Source organism: Orbicella franksi, chromosome 4 (assembly GCF_964199315.1).
Source record: "Orbicella franksi chromosome 4, jaOrbFran1.1, whole genome shotgun sequence".
Lineage (NCBI taxonomy): Eukaryota > Metazoa > Cnidaria > Anthozoa > Scleractinia > Merulinidae > Orbicella > Orbicella franksi.
Window position 1 is genome coordinate 8,680,018 of NC_138148.1, and position 20,519 is coordinate 8,700,536.

Consider the following 20,519-nt stretch of genomic DNA (forward strand, 5'->3'; position numbering starts at 1 on the left):
AAAATCACCTAAATTGCCATAAAACGGCCCACAACATTCAACATTCGCTCCTTTCGTGATCATCAAATGTGGCGCCCGCGTCTCAAATTTCCCGCTCTTTTGTCAACCTTGTACCAAGTGATAAAATGCATCCAATCAAATATAAATTTAAATATCGCTCCTCTCCCCTCCCCTCCCCTCCCCTCCCATCTTCGACTGAACTTCTCCCTGGAGGCTTTGCGGGTATATATCTTCGTTTCGCCGGCTTCGCCTCTTTACCTGTTAAATTTTGTTCTCTTTCATCAATACATAAGAGAGAGACGGAAAATAATCCCAGCAGCATGTCACAGGTTTGTTCAAATTGTGGTGGAAGTGACATCGACATTGATCAAGCTCGTGGCGATGCAGTTTGTATGGGATGTGGGTCCGTGCTCGAAGACAACATTATCGTCTCCGAGGTTCAGTTTCAAGAGAATAGTATCGGAGGTGCCAGTGCCATTGGACAGTTCGTCTCAGCCGAAGGTAGGAAGTCTGTTCTTCGAAAAATTCTATAGTAATCCGGAAAAGAAGTTGTCCTTATACAACTAGGTTTGTCTGAATCATCTTTTAATAAAACCGAAGACAAGCTAACGGTCGACTCAGGTGATCGTAAAATAGAAGCTATCTACTTCCATTTTACACTTGAGTTTTTTTTTCTAACGGTAGATGTACATTTGTTTGTCTGAAAATATGCTTGATTTTTCTTGTCCTTTTATCTTCTCAAACTCTGACTCAGAGGAACATAATTTTGGAAGTGTCAGGAAGTTTATATTTTCTCGACGACACGTGGATGTGGCTCTCCTGTCGACTCTACAAACATTCTTTTTCGTATATCAAAGCGCCTTTTGGGTTAAAAAAGAAGAAGAAAAGATTTGTTACAAGTACCGGGAAATTTTGAGTTGATAGAAATGTGAGGATGGATACAGGATTTGAACTCAGGACAACCAGTGCGGCGAACGGCTTTGCGAGCGATGTTCATAACCATTTTGCCACGTAGGTCACGTGACTCGTCTACGTTCAAAGAATTGCATTTATTGAAGACGCATGGCAGCGTGTAAAAGAGACAAAAATGGTGCTAGTGCTCTACCTGCTATTCGGGAAGCTAAAAGGATTTCGTTTATAGGAACTCGTGATACGGACAGTTCTGGATCTTTTTCTGGCTTTAATTCATTGGTTAAAGTATGTACATAATTTTCAGATGTTTTAAATTGAGATCCAGGCCTCCACTGTTTTGCCATGGCCACCTCACAGAGTCATTGGAAATTCCATTGGGGAGTGGAGTCTGAAAAGCCAAATGGGAAAGTTTGAGGTTTGCCTTCAAAATATTCCCAAAGAGAAAGGTTTCAAACCAGTAACTCTCCATGGGAGGAAAAGCTCTGTAGATATTTTCTAAAGTAACAAATTATCATTTTGTTTGGTCAGGAAACAAAGCAGGAGTTGGTTTGGGATCTGCATTTCGCCATGGACTTGGTCAGGAATCAAGAGCAGTGACCCTTGAAAATGGTATTTCAAGCTTACATTTCTAATCATACTTTCTCATCAGAGATATCCTATCTTTCCACATATATTAATCATCAAGGTAATCTAGGAAGGAGTTCAGTCTTTAGATTGCTAATGTTTCGTAGATTACAAGTTCCAGACCATGAATCCAGATTCTAGCCATGGGAGTGGGGATAAATGATTTACTTTGGTTTCACAGACTGCGGACTCCAAGGAGAACAAAAATTGGTTCAAAAAATCGCATAGTTTGAGAAACTGGGGGTAAAATTACAGTGTTCGACTGAGGAGAGGGAAATGACTTTTGTTCAAGTTATCAGGATATTCAAAAAAATGAGGGTTCGAGAAATCGGGATTCCACTATACATTGATTCTGCTGCACATGTAACCATGTCAGGGCAAGTCATATAAAAATTCATGAACATTACTTAAATTAACTTGATAGAATGACAGTGGCATAGAGGAAGCCTTTGTAAAAATTCCATCATTTGAAATGTTATGTAATATTCTCCTCTCCAGTAAATGGTCCAATTAATACGATCCTTGCCAACTCTCAAAAATTAAATGGGAGTCACCAGGATACAGACTGGATATCCTGGTATAATTTGTATACTAGGTCATCAAATCTCCCACTGTACAAAGGAAAGAGCGTGAACTATTAAAGTATGTATTTTCACACCTAATTTAGCAATTTGGGATATTTGATGTCAGTGTCTGTCTGGTTGAATCAGTAGAGAATAATATTCTCGTTACCCTGTTTTGGGGGATCAACAAGGGGTACAGACTGTACCCACATGGCAATCTCCCAGATTTCTTTTTTTTTTTTGGGGGGGGGGGAACTTCAAACATTTTCAGATGATGATGGCAATGTATTATGTATACTATCTAGAAATCTTGACTTTTGTTTGACTTTGTCTTTAGGGAAGAGAAGAATAAACACTGTAGGTCACCAGCTGCAGATGAATCAGCATTGTATTGACACTGCTTACAACTTCTACAAGCTGGCAGTCAACAAGCGTCTTACCAGAGGCAGGCGAACAAATCATGTTGTGGCAGCGTGTCTGTACCTTGTATGCAGAACAGAGAAAACTCCACGTATCCAAAATAAATTTCAATATTTATACCGTCCTGTACTAAATGGCATTCACAATAAATCATTTCTTTCAATACGTACTATTCACAGATTGTGCTGAGATTAAGAAGCTAAAGGTGTTATGTGCAAATGAAAGGGAAATTTATAATTATATATAACCTTCAAATTTAACTTTCTTGCTCAACAAGCCTTGTACATATATACATACATACATACATACATACATACATACATGTAACCTTTGTTAAAGGTCAAAAAATATTTAGCCGAGAGGAAACACTGCTCTTAAGTAAGTGGGGACATTTAAAATAATTTTTTAAACTCACTAACTATATTGCCTAATAGATAATTAAAAATGCCTATCTACTATTAACTTCCACCTGTTTGTGTCCTCTAGGCCTCACTATCAAGCTGAATTTTAATACATTTAAAGTGGCCTATTTAGGATAATTCATTTTTTACTAGACATTGTTTGACATCCCTCTGTTAGTTTTTCAAACCTCTTACCATTTCACCTGTCTTCCTCTCTGATTACCTGTAGTGCATAACAGAACTGGCAGTGGTGCAAATAACAATTACTAATGTTTTATGTCCTGTGAAAAGGTTTAACTTAAATGAAATATAATTTTTGTAGTGTGGAATGGACAATTTAACAACCTTGACACTTTACAGACATGTTACTGGATTTCAGTGATGTTTTACAGGTACTAGGTTAATCATGCTTTGATAGTGGCACTGAAAGTCAGTTTAACTAATAGTGTTCGTTATCTTATGTAAAGTCTGAGGTATTATTATTCTGGATATCGCATGTTTACAATTCTTTGTAATATTTAAAATAAATCATATGTTGTCCTACAAAATTTCATCCCCCGTGCTATGGAAACTTTTTTTGTTTGGTTCACTGACCTCTTTCCTGTCCCCCTTGGGTACTGTAATTCAAGTTCAGTGATTAGGTGATTAGCTTTGACTCCCTTCCTTCTTCTTCCCTCTGAATGTAAGCCTTCCTTGGTCAATTGGTATGGATATGTTTCTTCATGGAATCTGACACATTATTTTGTTAATATCCAGTTAAAGTTACTGTGTACCCTCAGGGGTGTCTCCAGTACTATGGATGTATTGCCTTGCAGTCACATCACAGATACAGTACCCTAAACCCTATGTATCAAACTGAAGCTTAAAGATCTGGCTATTCAAAAGTGTTACTTGATTTTCTGATAAATGAATTATAGAATGAAATCATGTTGATCATGGCTGCCTTTTCTTTTTGATTTGTGTGATCCTTATTGAACTGAGCTTCCATTGTTTGACAGATTGATGTTTTCACCCTTGGTAGAGCATACCTAAAGCTGGCTCAAGAACTTTACATTAACCTGCCTGCTGTTGGTAAGGTCATGAGAAAATCACAATAATTCAGATTGCTTTCGACTGAACTTTTTACTTAACTTAAGATCTTTTTTTATGGAGACAGTGGTGTCCATTAATCTCAATGGTTTACGTAACTGTGTTCTTGAACATGACTGTGCTATGATATATAACGTATAGAGAAAAGACTGAAATTGGTCACTGTTAGGGATAAAGTACATTAGTATTTATAGAGTGCTTATACTGCACTTCAGATCCCTGCCTGTACATCCATCGTTTTGCCCATAAGTTGGAATTTGGTGAGAAGGAGCACGATGTTGCTGTGACAGCTTTGCGGCTTGTGTCCAGAATGAAGAGAGACTGGATTCATCATGGCAGACGACCCTCAGGCCTTTGTGGAGCAGGTTGGTGCTTAATGTTCATTTGTTATGTACTCTTAAACTGCAGATTGGCGGCAGCTAAATGTGTGCAACTTTGCTTATGAAAATGATGAGCATATGTTTAAAATCAAGGTGCCGTGGGCATGCTGCCTCCATTTACTCATGTCAGAAATCACTAATGATAAAGCACTTAGAGGCCCTTTCACAAATTTCCTACTGAACAAATGTTTGCTAGTCCATCTTGTAGTAATACTTGTATGACAATGCGTTTATTATCATAACTTCCTTTTTCATTTCATTGTTTAATCTGTTTTTGATTCAGTTTATAAGCTGCTTTTGCTACTTTTTAGTGTTAGCACCCACCTTCTATGAAATGGTTATTAGTTCATTCCCTATAAGTGTCTCCTAATTGTAAGAGGTTTGATTGCATTGCATCAGTCTTCCTTTATTTCATATCAGCTCTCTTAGTTGCTGCAAGATTACATGGATTTAACAGAACCGTGCGTGAAGTTGTCAAAACCGTTCGCATCAGTGATACCACTATACGAAAGAGGTTGGGTGACTTCTGTGACACGCCCTCCAGTCAGCTGACCATTGATGAATTTCAGACCATTGATCTTGAGGAGGAGCAGGATCCTCCGTCATTCACACAGGCCAGGAAAAGAGCAAAACAACAGCTTGAGGAGCTGAACAAACCAGAAATTGCTTCAGAACTGGAACAATTCCAGAACTCAATTGAGAAAATTTTAGGCATTGATTCCAAAAAGGACAAACCTGTCCCAGTAGATGAAAGTGGAAATACTAATGATTCAAGTAGGACTTTGGAACAAGATGTTACAAGAGATGCTAGTAGTGACACTTCACTTGTGGTTCCTCCCTTTGGCATAGCAGATCTGATGTCAAAGATTGACAATGTAGAAGGTACTTGAAACTACACTGAAATGGTCTTTGGGTTCCACTTCCAGCCACATTTGGAAGTCCAGCAAAAAGGTGGAAATCGAGCTTTAAGAGCTGGTTTTTCATCTTTCACGTTGTTGTGTTCAAGATCTTTTCCTTGGCACAGTTTTGTCTAGTATATTAGTATAAATCTACTAGCATTCTATCATGAATGCCATTCTCTGATTGGCTATGCTACTCACTATCTATTCTGTGATAGATAGTGAGTAGCGTAGTAGTGTGACCTTGTTAACAAAATGACAGCTATTTCTTGGCATTTTCGAAGTGTCTATGAAGAGGATTTAGATAGAGTTTTGAACGAATAGTAGATTTATACTTAAACAATTATTCGCTCTTGATCTCTATGCATGATAGTTGACTCAGGCTGCTCCCTTGTCAACCATCACACGTTATAGTTCACCACTAAATTTTCTCTGATTCTTTTTGGTTTAAATTGATCACATGATGCGATAGTGTTCATCTGTGAAGAGACACTATCAGCCCATAGTGCCTGTCCGAGGAAAACACCCAGATGGATAGTACTCGTCTGTGAAAATATTTCTGTAAACAAGCGGGCTTATAGAAAATAAACGATTGAAGTGTATTAAGAGAGTTTCTGTTTGTTTTCCTTTTCAAATTTTACATTTGGCTTTCACGGCTTTCGTCTTAAAAAAAAGTTGAAAATAATTCAATGTGATTTTTGAACTGGCGCATGGAAGAACATTTAGTGGTGAACAATAAAGACAATAGAGTGTTTATGTCTCAGAACTATTGGTCTGACAGTTGCCCAGTGGAAATTTGATGTTCTTAAAACTAGCATATTTGCCCTTGAAGCTTCGCTTCTTGGGCAAATATTTGTTTAAAGAACATCAAATTTCTGCAGGGCAACCAGCACCCGATAGTTCCTCGACAGAAACACTCTATTGTTTAAATAGCAATCTCGAGCTCATAATCAAATTGTTTAATATAAACACACCTAATTGGATGTTTTCTGGCTGGAACACGATAAAAGTGCACGTGAAAAAATGGTCCACTTTCAGGAGGTTCAAATTGTCATACACTGAAATAGGAAATATGACACTTCACTCATCAAGATGTCATGGGTGTGAAATGATATCTATCGTGGAGTTGTCAATTTATCAATTCTATAGAAGATGGTATTCCATGTTCTCTATTCAGTTGGTTTACTAAGAAAATAGCATGCATGTTTGAGGTTGAGAAAAACTGCAGCTGCTAGTGAATGCTCAAGCGGAATGGGAGCGTATTCAGCCTCGAAATTGCACCTTAAATGGGCAGCACTAAACCAGGCAAGTTAATGGAAATGATAATCATTATCATATTGCAGATAAAGCAGAAGAAGACCAAGAGAGTGAAGAACTCGATCTAACAGGCCTGGATGAAACAGAACTGGATAAAGTAATTTAAATCCCCCACCCCCCATTCTTTATTATGTCAACAGACACATCCTCCTCACCGGCTTCCAGTCATATTTTAGCATACATGTCTATTTTCCTAAGCCTAAAAGAAACACTACTGTAGTAACTTAAGACCCAAACGTAAATTAATACACAGGTTGGGTCACTTGTAATTAAGTTACCTGCAAGTTTACCAGCAAAGTTGATTCATCATAGGTGAACTTCAGCTTTATTGACGTCTGTATGCAGGGATTTGGGCATGGGGAAAATTGGCCAGCTGTGAGGATGATTTTGCCCGTCTGGTTTGACCATCTAGGGAAAGATTTCTTTTAAAGAAGTTCCATTCCATTCTTGTCCGCCTGTGTAAACCAGTTGCCCTCCTGTTCAAAGCATTGATGAAATCAAGCTATATCTCTACTCTACTCTAGCTGTAAAGGTCGCCCAAGCCAATCTTAATTCAATCAGCTAAACTTAACTTGGTTAAAATTGTTGCATACTTATCATGCACTTTACTGACTGAATTTAGCTATATAAGCTCACGATCAGTATGATATTTTATCTCAAGCTCGATTATTGTCCTTGTGTTTCATTTTTATATAGAAACAGTTTTCTCTATCTGTAGGTTTCTCATTCAGTCATGATCAGCCTTGGAGTCTTAATCTTGAACTCTTTGTCTCGTCTCTCCGATAATTTTAACCAGCAGAGACAAAAAAAGCAATAGAGAATTTTGATAAACTTCCCTTAACTGTTTTTTCAATTTGTTGTTTGGCTTGTTTTTAGTGCCTCTTAAATGAACAAGAGATAGAAATAAAAACAAAGCTGTGGATGGAAGAAAACAAGGATTATTTAGAAAAACAAAAAGGTGACTATGACATCTCGTGTTGTGTTAACACACTTGTTCCAGAAGTAGAGGTTTCCTTTAAGGTAAGTCTTTGGCTCAATTGCTAACCTGAAAAACTTCGCTGGATTATTTCTTTTGTAGAAAAGGAGGAAAAGGAAGCACGAGAGAGAGAAGAAGGAAATAAACAAGAACCAAAAAAGGTCCTCCTCCTTTACACTTTTTGCAGACAGCCTACAGTAATAGAGCGGTTTTTAACGGAGTGTCGTAAAACCAAAACTTAAGTAATGGCTCTGGCTTATCAGAAATCACAAGCAAACCACTGAACTAGTCGGCACTCGAAGCAAATACATGTAGCTGGCGCAAAGCGCGGGAAAACGTGTTTGAACGAGTCACGATTGGATTACCTCCGATTGGATGACAAAGTCCTGTGAGTTTTTTTTTAGCCAGTCGTTTTAGTGTTGCAATACTTGGTGTAATGCAAAACCAAAGGAATGCAAATTGTTTTTCTACGATAACTGCAGAAATTCTCGCGCGCTCATGGGCTAATTTTCATCAGCCACATGAATTTATAATTTATGCGATGCGTCAACGAGCGAGAGCGGACAATTAAAAAACAATCTGTTAACGTAAAAGACAAATTGATGTCAGTTTTTCATACGTCTGTCCTGTTATTGACAATGGATTTCGTCACAACATTGTTAAAGTAGTCTGCGGAACCACTCGGCTATCGCCTCGTGGATCCACGGCTACTTTTACAATGTTGTGACGAAATTCATCATCAATAACAGGACAGACGCATGAAAAACTGACGTCAATTTGTTAATTGACACTCAAGTTAAAGCTGCTATTAACAAAGAGACAATTTTAGTATGGTTACAACAAACAGACGCTTGAAAAAATGGTGAATGCCTGGGTAAACGTATACAAAATTTCCATCCAAGACTTAGCTCCTTCAATCGTGTCTAGTGTATTAGAAACTAAATTTTGACCGCAAACCTTACGTTTTTCGCTATCTCTAACTCACAAACGCCCAGCTTGCCATTTTGTGTTGAGCTTTCTTGTTCTGGTCCAGTACGAGACGCCTCCTTAAGATCACGGACCGATTTTACTGTTTTATCCCCTTTTTATCATCAACTTTGGACACTCCTTGGAAAATTTTCCACATTTCGAGAATGCGAAATTCTAAATAACCAAACTCGGCTAAGAGGGGTCCAGCTGTATTTGGATTTGAAAATGTTAGCTATAAAATTATTCGTCTGCCACGCCATTCAAACTGATAAGAAACAAACAGCTGAGATTTAAATGATTCGTCAAAACAGACGTCTTTTCTCTTGCTCTCATACCGTACTCGTGCAAGAGAGGTTTATGAAATTCGCGCCAAAAAAATTACATACTGATAACGTGCTGCAGAATTGGCCAGTGATTAGCTAAGCAAGAGTAGACTTGCCTTGACCTATAAAGGGCAAACCCATCAGAATGGAATCTCGAATCACGGTTGTCTCGTGCTCAGGGGATTACATAGAAGTAGCACCACGGAAGTCTCTCTTCTAAGACTGAAACTCTTTCACTGACCTACATCTGAACATTTCAATTCGCAGACTGTGTTTCCCCTCCCCCGCTCCGCCAAAAAAGGGCATGGTGTTTGTCTGTTTTGTGTTTTTGTGTGTGTTTGTTTTGTTTTGTCTTGTTTTGTTTTGTTTTGTTTTGTTTTGTTTTTCTTCTCATAGTTGAATTTTAACTAGCATCAGTCTTGTGCTCCCACAGAAAAGAAAACCTTACAAGAAAAAAGTTCCAACCGGACCAGCAAATACTGCTGGCGAGGCTATTGAAAAGATGCTGGTAGAAAAGAAAATCTCCAGTAAAATAAACTACGAAGTACTAAGGGATCTGGAGACGAGCCAATCCAGCAGGCCCTCTACACCAGTCACACCTGTTCCTAAACCGGTTTTACCGCTCAAACAGGAATTTATAACACCGCGCATACCAACAAGGACCGGAGGGAGAAAGCGGTTAGTCTCTAATTGTTATATATTGCACGGTTTTCTGTGGAATACCAGAAGGTGTTTCACGGAGAAGTAATGATCTGGGATAGCCCTAATACGCAGAGGAGGTGATCGTCTTAGTAGGATTGCGTTACATTCCATCTAGAAGACAGCTTCCTTGTTAACAAGCCTTACTCAATGTTCCAGATAAGTGAAGGGTCTCAGTTCAAAAACCCGTCAAGGTCAGCTACATGACCCGATAAATAAAAATAAAATTTATAATGATTTGGTGGCAGCAGTGGGAATTGACCCGTTGGAATTTTTTATTGACATCCTGCCGTGAAAACTTATCTGAACCCTGCTTACTTAGTTTTTGTTCTTCTTTGTAATTCTTAGAGACTCTTCTACTCCTGCTGCTTCGCCTTCGGATACCTTCAAGAAACCAAAGGTAGGTGTACACCTAGATGTTGTCATTCTGTAATTTTCACGCCCAACAGCAACCTGGATCACAGGCTCTCTCTCTCCCTTGCCTCCCTTGTCGTTGAGGAGAGAGGCCCTGGTTGCTCTTCTCGTAGCCTGCGAACAGGCTCCTGGTGAGCCCTGTCCTCCCCAGTCCCCGCCCCGATCGCTTCGCTATCCGAATTCTTCGGTTTCGCGCTTGCCGAAATTTTTTTCCGTCCTCGCCGGGAGCCTGTTCGCAGGCTACTCTTCGCGACAACAAGGGAGGCAAAGGAGAGAGAGCCTGGGATCCAGGTTGGCTCAACAGTGAAAGTCAGTTTGACCCAAAAATTTAAAACTTTATTTTATGTTAGCCTGTTCCAACTCTCGGTCCTGGAACAGGTTACGTTTTCGTGGGCGGTAGGACTTACGTTGATAAAACTGCGGCACGACTTGGATTCAAACTATGTTGGTACCGTTAGGTGACTTTTGTACATTCAATTTACTATGTGGTTTTATTGTTTATTGGCATCCAGCTCGTTCAGTCCCAAAAGCCAGTTAAGGTGGAAGCAGTTGACAAAGAAGTCGTCATTGAAAGCGGCCCCGTGGAGTATGAAAAGACTGACGAATCTAACCCCATGGGAGAAGAGGACGAATTTGACGAACTGGAAGAGGAGGACGAAGAACCAGTCAGCGCCGTACATCTCATGGGTCATTTGTATGAAGCAAGTAAGTTCCCGTCTTGTGTTACTGAGAGTCCGACTAATTGCATTTCAAGAGAATGCAGCTGCCGGGTTGCTACTGGTCAGGGGAAAAATTCTCCGGGGTCATGGAAAAGTCAGGAAATTTTATTTTGTGCCTGGAAAAATTGACATTTTGAAGAAAAGTCAGGGGAAAATAAGGGGATAGTCAGGGAATAATGAAAAGTGATGTCTGTGGTACTGATCGGTGTGTTTTACTCAAGGTTTCGCAAAAGCAACAATGGAGTTTTCGCCAGCAAAATTTTGAAACACGAATGTGAAACGAAAAAAAGCAACTTGAATTTAACTTGGGGAAAGTTTAGCTCTTGCTCAACGAGAAAGATTTGTCTTTGCATAGTTTTTACTTCGTTGGCCTTTCGTCAAGATATAATAAGCTTAGGGGATCTATCAGAAAAAAAACAACTTGTAAGCCAGTCTTCATGATCATTCTGTTTCGATAAGAAAATCGATATTTTGAAGGAGCTCAGTCACGGTATTTTGAGCTATTTTGACCACGTACAGAATTACCTTTATAAAGAAGGAAACCTGAAAATAATAATATACTAAGATAGAAAAACACCAAAGAGATAACAAAAAACCATAAAGAAAAAAAATTGGAAAATTTAGCCTCAAATTTTCAAGATGCGCAAACTGTAGCTTAGCTACTTTAAAACGTTTTGGATGAAGCAATATTCTTGTCATTTTCCTTGCAGATCTCGATGAAGAATATGGCGACTTTGAAGATTACGAGTAATCTACGCTGCTTCCCATTCTGGTTCAGGCGGGAATCCTGTTTCAGGCAAATTCATTGAAACAGAGTGCTTCGTCGGCGTATGCTCTTAAAAGCAAAACCTGAAGTAGTTTCCCGCTCCTTCTAACCAATCCAGAAAGTTTCGGGAGCCGAAAGTTGTTGCGGCGTCGAAAGCACACGTCATGTTACCAAGCAACCAAAGTGGCGTAAACCGCTGGTTCAGGTAGTCGACACCAGAGATAAGACAGAACTCGGACTCTTCTCTGAGTGTCTGCACTGTGGGCAAGTTTCTGAGAAGATATCCCGTTTATTTTATCGCATGCACTGACGACTTGTCCACAATGATGAACACGGTTTGTTCCTACGAATGAACAGGTGGTGTGGAAAAGTCGCGGAGAATACCGAGCTAACGGCTCTAGATCGGTGGTGAACTTGGCCGATAAAACCAAGGAGGAATATGAAAAAAAACAGGCATTTCAGCAGTACTCCTATGAATTGGATACATCTTTAATGTGAACACGGGGAGCACTTCACCTCCCGTCCATACATGGCGAACACGTGATATCTCCAGTGTGGACGCAAAACTGCCCTGTACAAATGAAAATTCGAATAGCTGACAGTATGAGGCCACGTCCACACTACGCCGGAGAAATTTGAAAACGGAGGTTACACTCTGAAAACCCATCAAATGTTTTCCGTCCACACTACGAAGGAGGAATTTAAAAACGCAACAATCACCGGTCATTTTGGATTTGTGTTTGAATAAAACTCGGACAGGGAAGTCACGTGATTATCGTGACGTCATCGTTTTCGAAATGTTTTGTGTCTATACTAAAACGAAAAGCCGGCGTTTTCAAATTTCTCCGATTTGAAGCGTGTTTTCGAAAAGCTCCGTTTTCGAGACGGATTACGGTAGAAATATAAAGCCGCATTTTCAAATTGCTACGGCTATGTGTGGCCGTGCCTAAGAGAACGAATTCCTTTTATTGTCGATTACTCCTACCTTTCAGTAAGGGTTGATGCATTTTTAATTAAACTATACCCAAGCAAGGTTGATATCTGATATTTTTATCAACTATCAGGGACAAACTTCTGAAAGGAGTTTTACACGGAGGAATGGCTCGAAATATTTCCCATACCGCTGTAACTTTTTCTCAGAGAAAGGAAGCTGCCATAGCGCTTGGCGCACGGAAATATTATTCTAAATGTGCTCAAGAAACTAAATTACAACACCCAATCAATTTCCATCACAAACATTCAGTGTTAATTGCTTTAATTCTTTTCAGCTGGATCTTCATGGCAACCTATTGTGTAAGCGAGCCATTTTCACTGTATACTCAAGAGGAAAGTTTACGAGGTTCACCTGAAACACCGCTTAGTTCCTTATTAAATTTGTCACAATGAATGGAGAAGATTGAGTCGATGTCACTATTTGTGACAGTAATTGATTACAGCTCGTGTAATTTTACAAGTTTCAGCTAAAAGTAAAAGATAATTTAATTTAGAGCGGCCTAATCAAACTGAAGGACGTCTTTGTTGGGAAAACAACCGGTTCTTTCACTAGTTGTTTCAAAGCTTTTAAAGTAACCTGTCTGTAAATAATTTATTAGGGCGATCGCCATGAAATTATTTATTTTACTAGAACAAAACAAGAAAATATATTTCTAACAGACATTGGGTAGTGGTCTTGTATAAATTTTGTTTAGTGGAACCTAAATCCATGCAGAATTTAGTGCCTGGTGTATTATTTAAAAGAAAAGAAATAGAGTAAATAAAATTATTTATACTTCTACGGTCGTTGAGTGTCAGGATCCCTTGGAACAGCTGCAAAATACTGCTGACATTTTGCCAGAGTAAATGAAACCTTTTCATCGGATGACTTTCTCGTGATCGATGTTGGGAGTGCCTGTTAGGCAAAAAACAAAAAACAAAAACAAAAACCTTCATCATCTACAGTAGATAAAGCTTGTCATTTTTGAGCAGAATGTTCAGCGATGATTCAAGAGTTGAGAAACACACATTTTAGCAGAATCTTTAAATTTTAATCTATTGCTCAAGAAAATCCTTTTTTCCCCAGATGTTTGTGTACGCTGGGTGGTAAATTCTTGCTTAAATTATCTATCAAATGTGAACAGCCTCAGCCCCGGGCCTCAGCTTGTCTTTCGATATTCAAGTCGATTTTGCAAACTGTGCAGCGAGGAAATGTGATAACTTATTTATTATATAGGTTTACTTTCAATCGAAATTATTTTTTTAGAAAATGGATTGGAATATGTGATCATACCACTACAGCAGTAAAATTTGGGTCGTTCTTCCAGCGAGTGCTCGCTCCTCTTTCGTGGAGGGCTACACGCGCGAAGAGTGGTTTGCGTTCGCTAATGCTATTGCAGCGCATCTGGAGCAAATTGATGTCATTACAGCCCTCGAGAAAGTTTTTTTTTCAAATTTTGGTAATTCAGCCAAAGTAAATATGTTCAGCCCAACACTACGATGATAGAATTTATCGCGATGGGATTTGCAAATATGATGAGTAGTTTTCCGCTCACAAATTAAACTTGGCACCATAGCAGCCGCCTGAAGTTTATTTTGTGACCCGGGGTCACGAAACACTTCAATATTTTTTTTTATTGTCAAACACCTGTCAGGGCGGATTTAATAGGCACAGAACGCTTAAAAAAAATTGCTAAACCTTCTCTTTTCTCATAGCTTGATGCATTCCACTCTGTAAAGGCTGGAGATATTAAGCATGAAATACGAATTTTACTTTTGCCGCATTAAAAGTTAAAAGATTGCAAACACTTCCAAAACAAGATCGAAAACCACCACACCCAGCGATATGACAATTACAGTCAATTTGTTGGCAAGGGTTTTATTCTTCCTTTAGATTTCACATGTTACACGTTTTTTCAAGAAACTGAAAAATCGAGATGGAAATTCAATAGGAGTATGTTAATAAGATTTCTGATGCAATAAATGTCTTATTGTCGAGACAAAAGACGAGTTGGTCGCACGCGAAAACCGGTCGACTGGCGTGGACGGGAGCCTCATGAATATTCTTAAGGACAAAGTTCATCTAAAACACAAGCGAAGGGACGTAGGGTGGGAAGGTTTTGTTAATGGCAAGACTTTTAATCAAGATTTTCTGTCTTACTCAAATTTGTCTTCGTGTGAAGAGAAAAACTTTTTTTGACCGCAGAAATTTTTTCTAAGGTTTACTAAATCGTTTTCCTGAAATTTTCTTGGCTGAGTATATTTTGATTATCAGCCCGACCCCTCCCACAATAATGAATTATGTAACTCATTGCCATGTGGTGACCTCGTGATACAATGGAATAAATTTGCCGCGTGGATCTGTTGTTTTTGTCTTCGTTCGCGCCATTCCAGTATTGTTCTTGGACCTCGTTGTAGGTTGACTGAAGAGTCCTGAACAGTTCATTTTGCCTGTTCAAGTGAGCAGTCCGTTGCAAGATGTCTAACGAAGTGGAATTCAACAGTTTAACCAAAGATGATGTTAAAATCAGATTCGAGGATCCTTCTGGTGTTCCGTCGAAATCAACGGACGAAGAAGTCGCGAAGCACAGAAAAACACGCTTGATCCTCGTGGTGTTGTTCGCCGTGGCCGTTGTGGCGATGGTGGTAGTAGCGGTTATTATTATTATCGTAGCTCCTCGGTGTGAAAAGGCAGAAGAAGTGACGGAGAAAGGCAATGCTACACTCAAGGGCAACGATACACTCAAGGGCAACGATACGATGGACGAGAACTGGTGGAAAAACGCCGTCATCTACCAAGTGTACCCGTTGTCTTTCAAGGATTCAGATGGCAATAAATATGGTGATTTGAAAGGCATTGCTGAAAAGATGGATTACTTCACTGAACTGGGAGTTCATGCTCTTGGATTAAGCCCGATCTACCAGTCTCCAATGGCCGATGCTGGCTACGATATTTCGAATTACACCGCCATCGACAAGGAGTTCGGAACCATGGAGGAGTTTGAAGATTTTCTCAAAGCGGCTCACGAGAAAGGATTCAAGATCATAATGGAGTTCGTTCCAAACCACTCTTCAAATGAGCATCCTTGGTTCGAAGCAAGCAAGAAGTCAAAAGAAAAAGAAAACAAATTCAGAGACTATTACATTTGGCGTACCGGGGCCGGAAAGGACAAACCACCGAACAACTGGATCAGTGTGTTTGGTGGAAGCGCGTGGACCTACGACAACACAACAGAGCAGTACTACCTTCACCAGTTTCACAAAGAACAGCCCGATCTAAATTTGACAAATGAAGAAGTCAAAGAAGAACTGAAGAAAGTTCTAAAGTTCTGGCTCGACAAAGGAGTCGATGGATTTAGGGTGAACGCTGCGCAGTTCTTGCTTGAAGACGACAGTTTTAAAAATGAGTCAACAAATAGTAACTACAACAAGTCTGCTCCCACATACGACATGCTGGATCACACACTCACATACGGTAAGAAAGTGAAACTCTATAATGGCCTGCCTTCTAAACTCCTCTGATACGGTAGTAGCGATTTTTTTTTTGAATGAAATTGTGAATGCAGCTTGTTACCATAACATTAATTAAGATTGAGAGACCGATGGAGCAACAATTTCGCGCCACATAAGCTTATAAATATTTTGCTTATCGAAAGAGAACAAAGATGATAACAAAGCTGATCTTTGTAATTTAATTATCAGTGAGGGATCTTTTTTTTTTTTTTACCTATTTTGGTCCCAGACAACTGAAAGGCTGAAAGGGTGCTGCCGATGCCCACCCCCCTACACGCCTGATTTCAACCCGATTATATGTATAGGGAAAGTCCTCCGATATTTTGCTGCTTGAAAATATCGTTTGCTGTTTTTCCAAGCATCTCAGCAGTCTGAAATTCTGAATTCTGGAATTTGATTGGTTCGTGTAAATGCACCAGGCATTTTTTTTTTTACAAGAGTTAAACATCATTCACATCCCCTTGCTAGAAAATTTAGGTGTTGATTCATTTTAAACTATATGGGCTATGCTACAACCATATTTGAGAAACACACCATAGAGATTAACAGACTGAGTTTCAGATAGTGAAAGTTATTAGCAAAAAACTTGTGTCCTCACTCAGGCATACACCCCAGTATTTGCATGGATTTGTTACTCTGTATTTTTTAAATAACAACAGTTTCAGCAAGTTTTGCCTGTGATTGAGTTGCAAGTCTTGTCTACATTCAGCTACTCAAGTGTACTGAGAATGAAGGCAACAGACATTCTCAGACCAATTTTTTATAGAAGATTGTGTTTGTACCAGTTTGAAAATATGGTTCATAGGAGAAATGTATTTCAAGACTGATAAAAATATTTACATTTTGATCTGTGACTGTCTGATAATTCTCTTTCCTTTTTTAAAGATCTTGATGGCAATCGAGACATCTTAAGTGAATTCCAGAAAGTGCTAGATGAGTATGATAGTCATCCCATTCTGATTGTTGATGTAATGGGACCCTATGCTGAAACTTCCAAATATTATGGTATGTCAGACATCCCCATCAACTTTGGTTTGATCAACAAAGTAGACAGACAAGGCATGACACTAGCACAAGGCATAAGTAAAACTGTGGAGGAATACCTGGCCAGTGTCCCTGAAGGAAAGACACCCAACTGGGTTATTGGTGATCACAATAATGCACGTGTAGGCAGCCGATTGGGTGAAGACAACAGATATGCAATGAATACCCTTGCACTTACCTTACCTGGAGTGGCAATGACCTACTATGGTGAAGAGATTGGCATGTTAGATGGTAACACAACTAATCCAAAGGACAAAGAGAGAACTCCCATGCAGTGGAACAAAGAAGCACATGCTGGTGAGTAACTCTGTTTACACGAGAAAGCATTCTTACCTTTAGTAGTAGGATGGATTGACCAAAATATGGGACCCCTTCTAGTTTCCTGAAAGCAGCTACTGTACAGAATCCTCTAAAAGTTGTAATTATGTGGATGTTGTAAGAGAGCTGGACCACTAAATACAAGGAATGTCATTTTTTGAACTTTGCGGTACCTAACATTCCCAGATCTCAGTAAAATCCAAAATGTTATTTCTGTGAGTTCATTCTAATTTCTGTTCTGGTTTGTTTGCAGGTTTCAGCACAGCTGAACCATGGTTGCCTGTTGCTTCAGACTATCTTACCATAAACGTGGACTCAGAGAAGGGTGTCAATGAATCATACTTAAACAAGTACAAAGAACTTATTAAGCTAAGGAATAACATTGCCTTTGTCAGTGGTGAATTTAAGGTTGTGCATGTCGATACTCAGGTGCTTTCCTATGTTCGCAACCATGGGGATGAATATTTCCTTGTTGTCATCAACTTTAGCGACAAGATTTGGGATGGTGATCTTGAGAAGCTGTCTGGCTTAGGCACCGTGGTATACGATACTCAATCAAAGCTGGCTGGCGAAGGAAAGGTAGATGTGAATAAGCTTAAGCTTAATGTGGGCCAAGCTGTTATTGTGAAAAATGGAGACGAGAAATGGCACTTTTCTTAGGAACATTCTACAATGTTGGTCAATAACACAGTTTTCCAAGTTAATTTATCCATATTTGAAATCATGCTGTTGCATTATGTTCAAACAAGGACATGTTTCTCTGTGGTGGTCATTCATGTTAATTGGGGTTCAAGCTTCCAAAGCAGACTGCAACATCCTCAGTTGAATGTATCGTAGTATTATTTTATTTCCTTCCGTATTTTTTGAGGATGTTGTATTTTGTATCTCATTATTACTCCTTGTAAGCAAAGCCTTGGCAATGCATTAGCATGTAAAAAAAGCTATACAATGGATTGACATTTTGAAGTTGTCATCACGCCATTATCAAGTTTTTTTTAATCAATTCCAAGTTGACAAGGGTGTCATGACAACTCCAAAACACCATTCCATTTTATGGCATATTTTACATGACTATAACTCCTCTTAAAGAAATTCTGGATTATTTTTTAAATTATTAGCATTCACATTCGTAAGGTGTAGTATGCTGTCGTCGATGCAGTAGATCAGTATTTAAGTTAATACTACTTTACTCAGGGGGAGTGGCTGGCCAGATTGTCAGTTCATTGGCCTGCACGCTTTGGGTAGTGGCATTTTTTCTTGCGTTGTGTTCTCAGGAACAAATTCTCACCTCACAGTGTCTTGTCTCCTGCTAGGTGTGTGTATATAAACAAAATGGGTATTGAACAGGAAAAGAAAAAGGCTGGTGGGTGGAGGGGAGGAACCTTTATTGGCAGACTTGCTTATACTATAGGATTGCTTCATACTACAAAAACCAGTTTTGAGCACTGTACACTGATGCAACGACATAGTTTTTTGGCTTAGTAAAACCATTACAATGGCTTAGATCTACCCTCTACAATTACATGTAGACTGAAAGAATGTTTTCCACTTAGAATTTGTGATTTCTCAGAAAACATTTCGTTATTCACCAGCAAACTTTTGCAAGTCTACCAGTAAAGTTCTGACTCTCCTCTCTGAGGCAAAAGTGCTCCCGAATTAAAATTTGCTGACAAATTAAGATGTGTGATGTCAAAATGATAAACATTTCTTCCATGCAAATTAGTGTCCCTCGGAAGAAAATGAATGTTGTAATATTAATTAATAATTGTTATTTATATTGTCTTTGTTGAAATGTTGGAATGTAATTTTCATATTAGCATACATATTTACTCCTCACTTAAAAGCACATGTTAAAGTTAGCAACAACCAGACTACTTTTGATTTAAAAGGAGATCATCCTGACTGGTACTGTACTTTGATGATTATGGGCGGTAGCTTGCTACAAATTTGCTCTATCTTGTAGTCGAAAATATTTCCAACAACGGCGAAGGCAAAAAAAATATCAACTTGAAAGATTCTAAATTTTGAAATGGCAGTTTTAATTTCTCAATATCTTATCACAGATTCAATCCAACTTCAAAATTGCAATGCTATACTACTCCAAAAAACTTGTTCTAATTTTCTCTGTGGGATATTTTTATCCAATAAATTATTATAGTTCATGGTGGCATTTGGCAATCTTGTATGGAAATCAGAAACTAGGGGTGTATAATTAGCTGGGAAACTGACTCTTGAAGTGAATAATAATGTATTCCAACTTGACATCATAACTGAAGAGTGAAGGGTCGTACACCACGTCCACTGTTACCTGTACCAAAAACCCTGCGTAACTAGGGGTTATTCAGAGCATGCTATGATAACATTCAAGTCAAGTTGGGTAACATGTACAAACTGTTTGTATTATTGTATTTTCTCCAACTAAGACTTTTTTAGTTGGAGTGTTAGATTGGCTAGGATGTGAGACTCCAAAAAAATGTACTTGTATTTTTTCTCATGAATCTGTTAACAGTAGTCCTGCCTCTAGTATTACCTCTCTATCATAAATATTGCAAATCATTCATGATGTCATGGGAGAAATGACCATGTCAGCCATCCAGAAAGTGATTAAGCATTGTTGGTTATTAGGTGGGTGTAGTTACACAATACAACTTTCTTGTGTCCAAGTTGGTTCCATTTAGGCAAGTTTGGCTTCTCAGTAAATCCTATGAGAACCTTAATTTGTTATCACTCATGCACTAGAGTGGTTTTCAATTGAGTGCTGAAAGTTATCAGGCAATTACTTTGGTTGTGGTTATACTATGGTTTGAGATTGGCTGAGTAGTCTAATATATTGGAAAGAAATAATTGTTTTGGTTTACAACATTTAATTGAAAACCTCTCTATTGCTGGTAAGATCTTTAAGTTTTGAGTCTCATTCAAATATGTTATTAAGCAATTATCTTAGATGGTCCAAATGTGAAACTATTGAATTGAAACTTATTAACTTTGTTATATTTTAAACTCTACTGAAAACAAGACAACAGGCAAGGCTAGAATTTAATAATAAAGTAAGGTTTATAAGTAAAACAAACATAATTATTATTCTAGAATATTTCAAGTTTGTTTAGCTAGGTGCTGCCTGGACAGGAGAGATCCTTTGTAAAATTGGAAAAAAACTTCCTGATTAAAATTGTTGCAACTGTTGATAGTCTCATTGTGTCA

The 20,519-nt window shown here is 38.7% G+C and overlaps 2 protein-coding genes across 3 annotated transcripts; both read left to right on the forward strand.

The window, feature by feature from the left end:
• Positions 1–224: 224 nt before the first annotated feature.
• On the forward strand, positions 225–13,244 carry LOC145484405 (transcription factor IIIB 90 kDa subunit-like). 2 transcript variants are annotated; one of them, XM_081463022.1, is made up of 14 exons: positions 225–501; positions 1,441–1,521; positions 2,437–2,610; positions 3,281–3,312; positions 3,919–3,991; positions 4,225–4,374; positions 4,810–5,271; positions 6,632–6,702; positions 7,482–7,563; positions 7,684–7,742; positions 9,307–9,551; positions 9,921–9,972; positions 10,499–10,691; positions 11,416–13,244. In XM_081463022.1, the coding sequence occupies exons 1-14, from the start codon at positions 321–323 to the stop codon at positions 11,454–11,456; spliced, it is 1,896 nt and encodes a 631-aa protein (XP_081319148.1). In that variant the 5' UTR covers positions 225–320; the 3' UTR covers positions 11,457–13,244. The 2 variants fall into 2 exon arrangements, with proteins under 2 accessions (XP_081319148.1, XP_081319149.1); XM_081463023.1 differs by lacking the exon at positions 225–501 and adding an exon at positions 734–1,327.
• Positions 13,245–14,471: 1,227 nt separating this feature from the next.
• On the forward strand, positions 14,472–20,501 carry LOC145484407 (maltase A3-like). Its single transcript, XM_081463025.1, has 3 exons — positions 14,472–15,918; positions 16,842–17,297; positions 17,572–20,501. The coding sequence occupies exons 1-3, from the start codon at positions 14,922–14,924 to the stop codon at positions 17,976–17,978; spliced, it is 1,860 nt and encodes a 619-aa protein (XP_081319151.1). The 5' UTR covers positions 14,472–14,921; the 3' UTR covers positions 17,979–20,501.
• Positions 20,502–20,519: the final 18 nt, after the last annotated feature.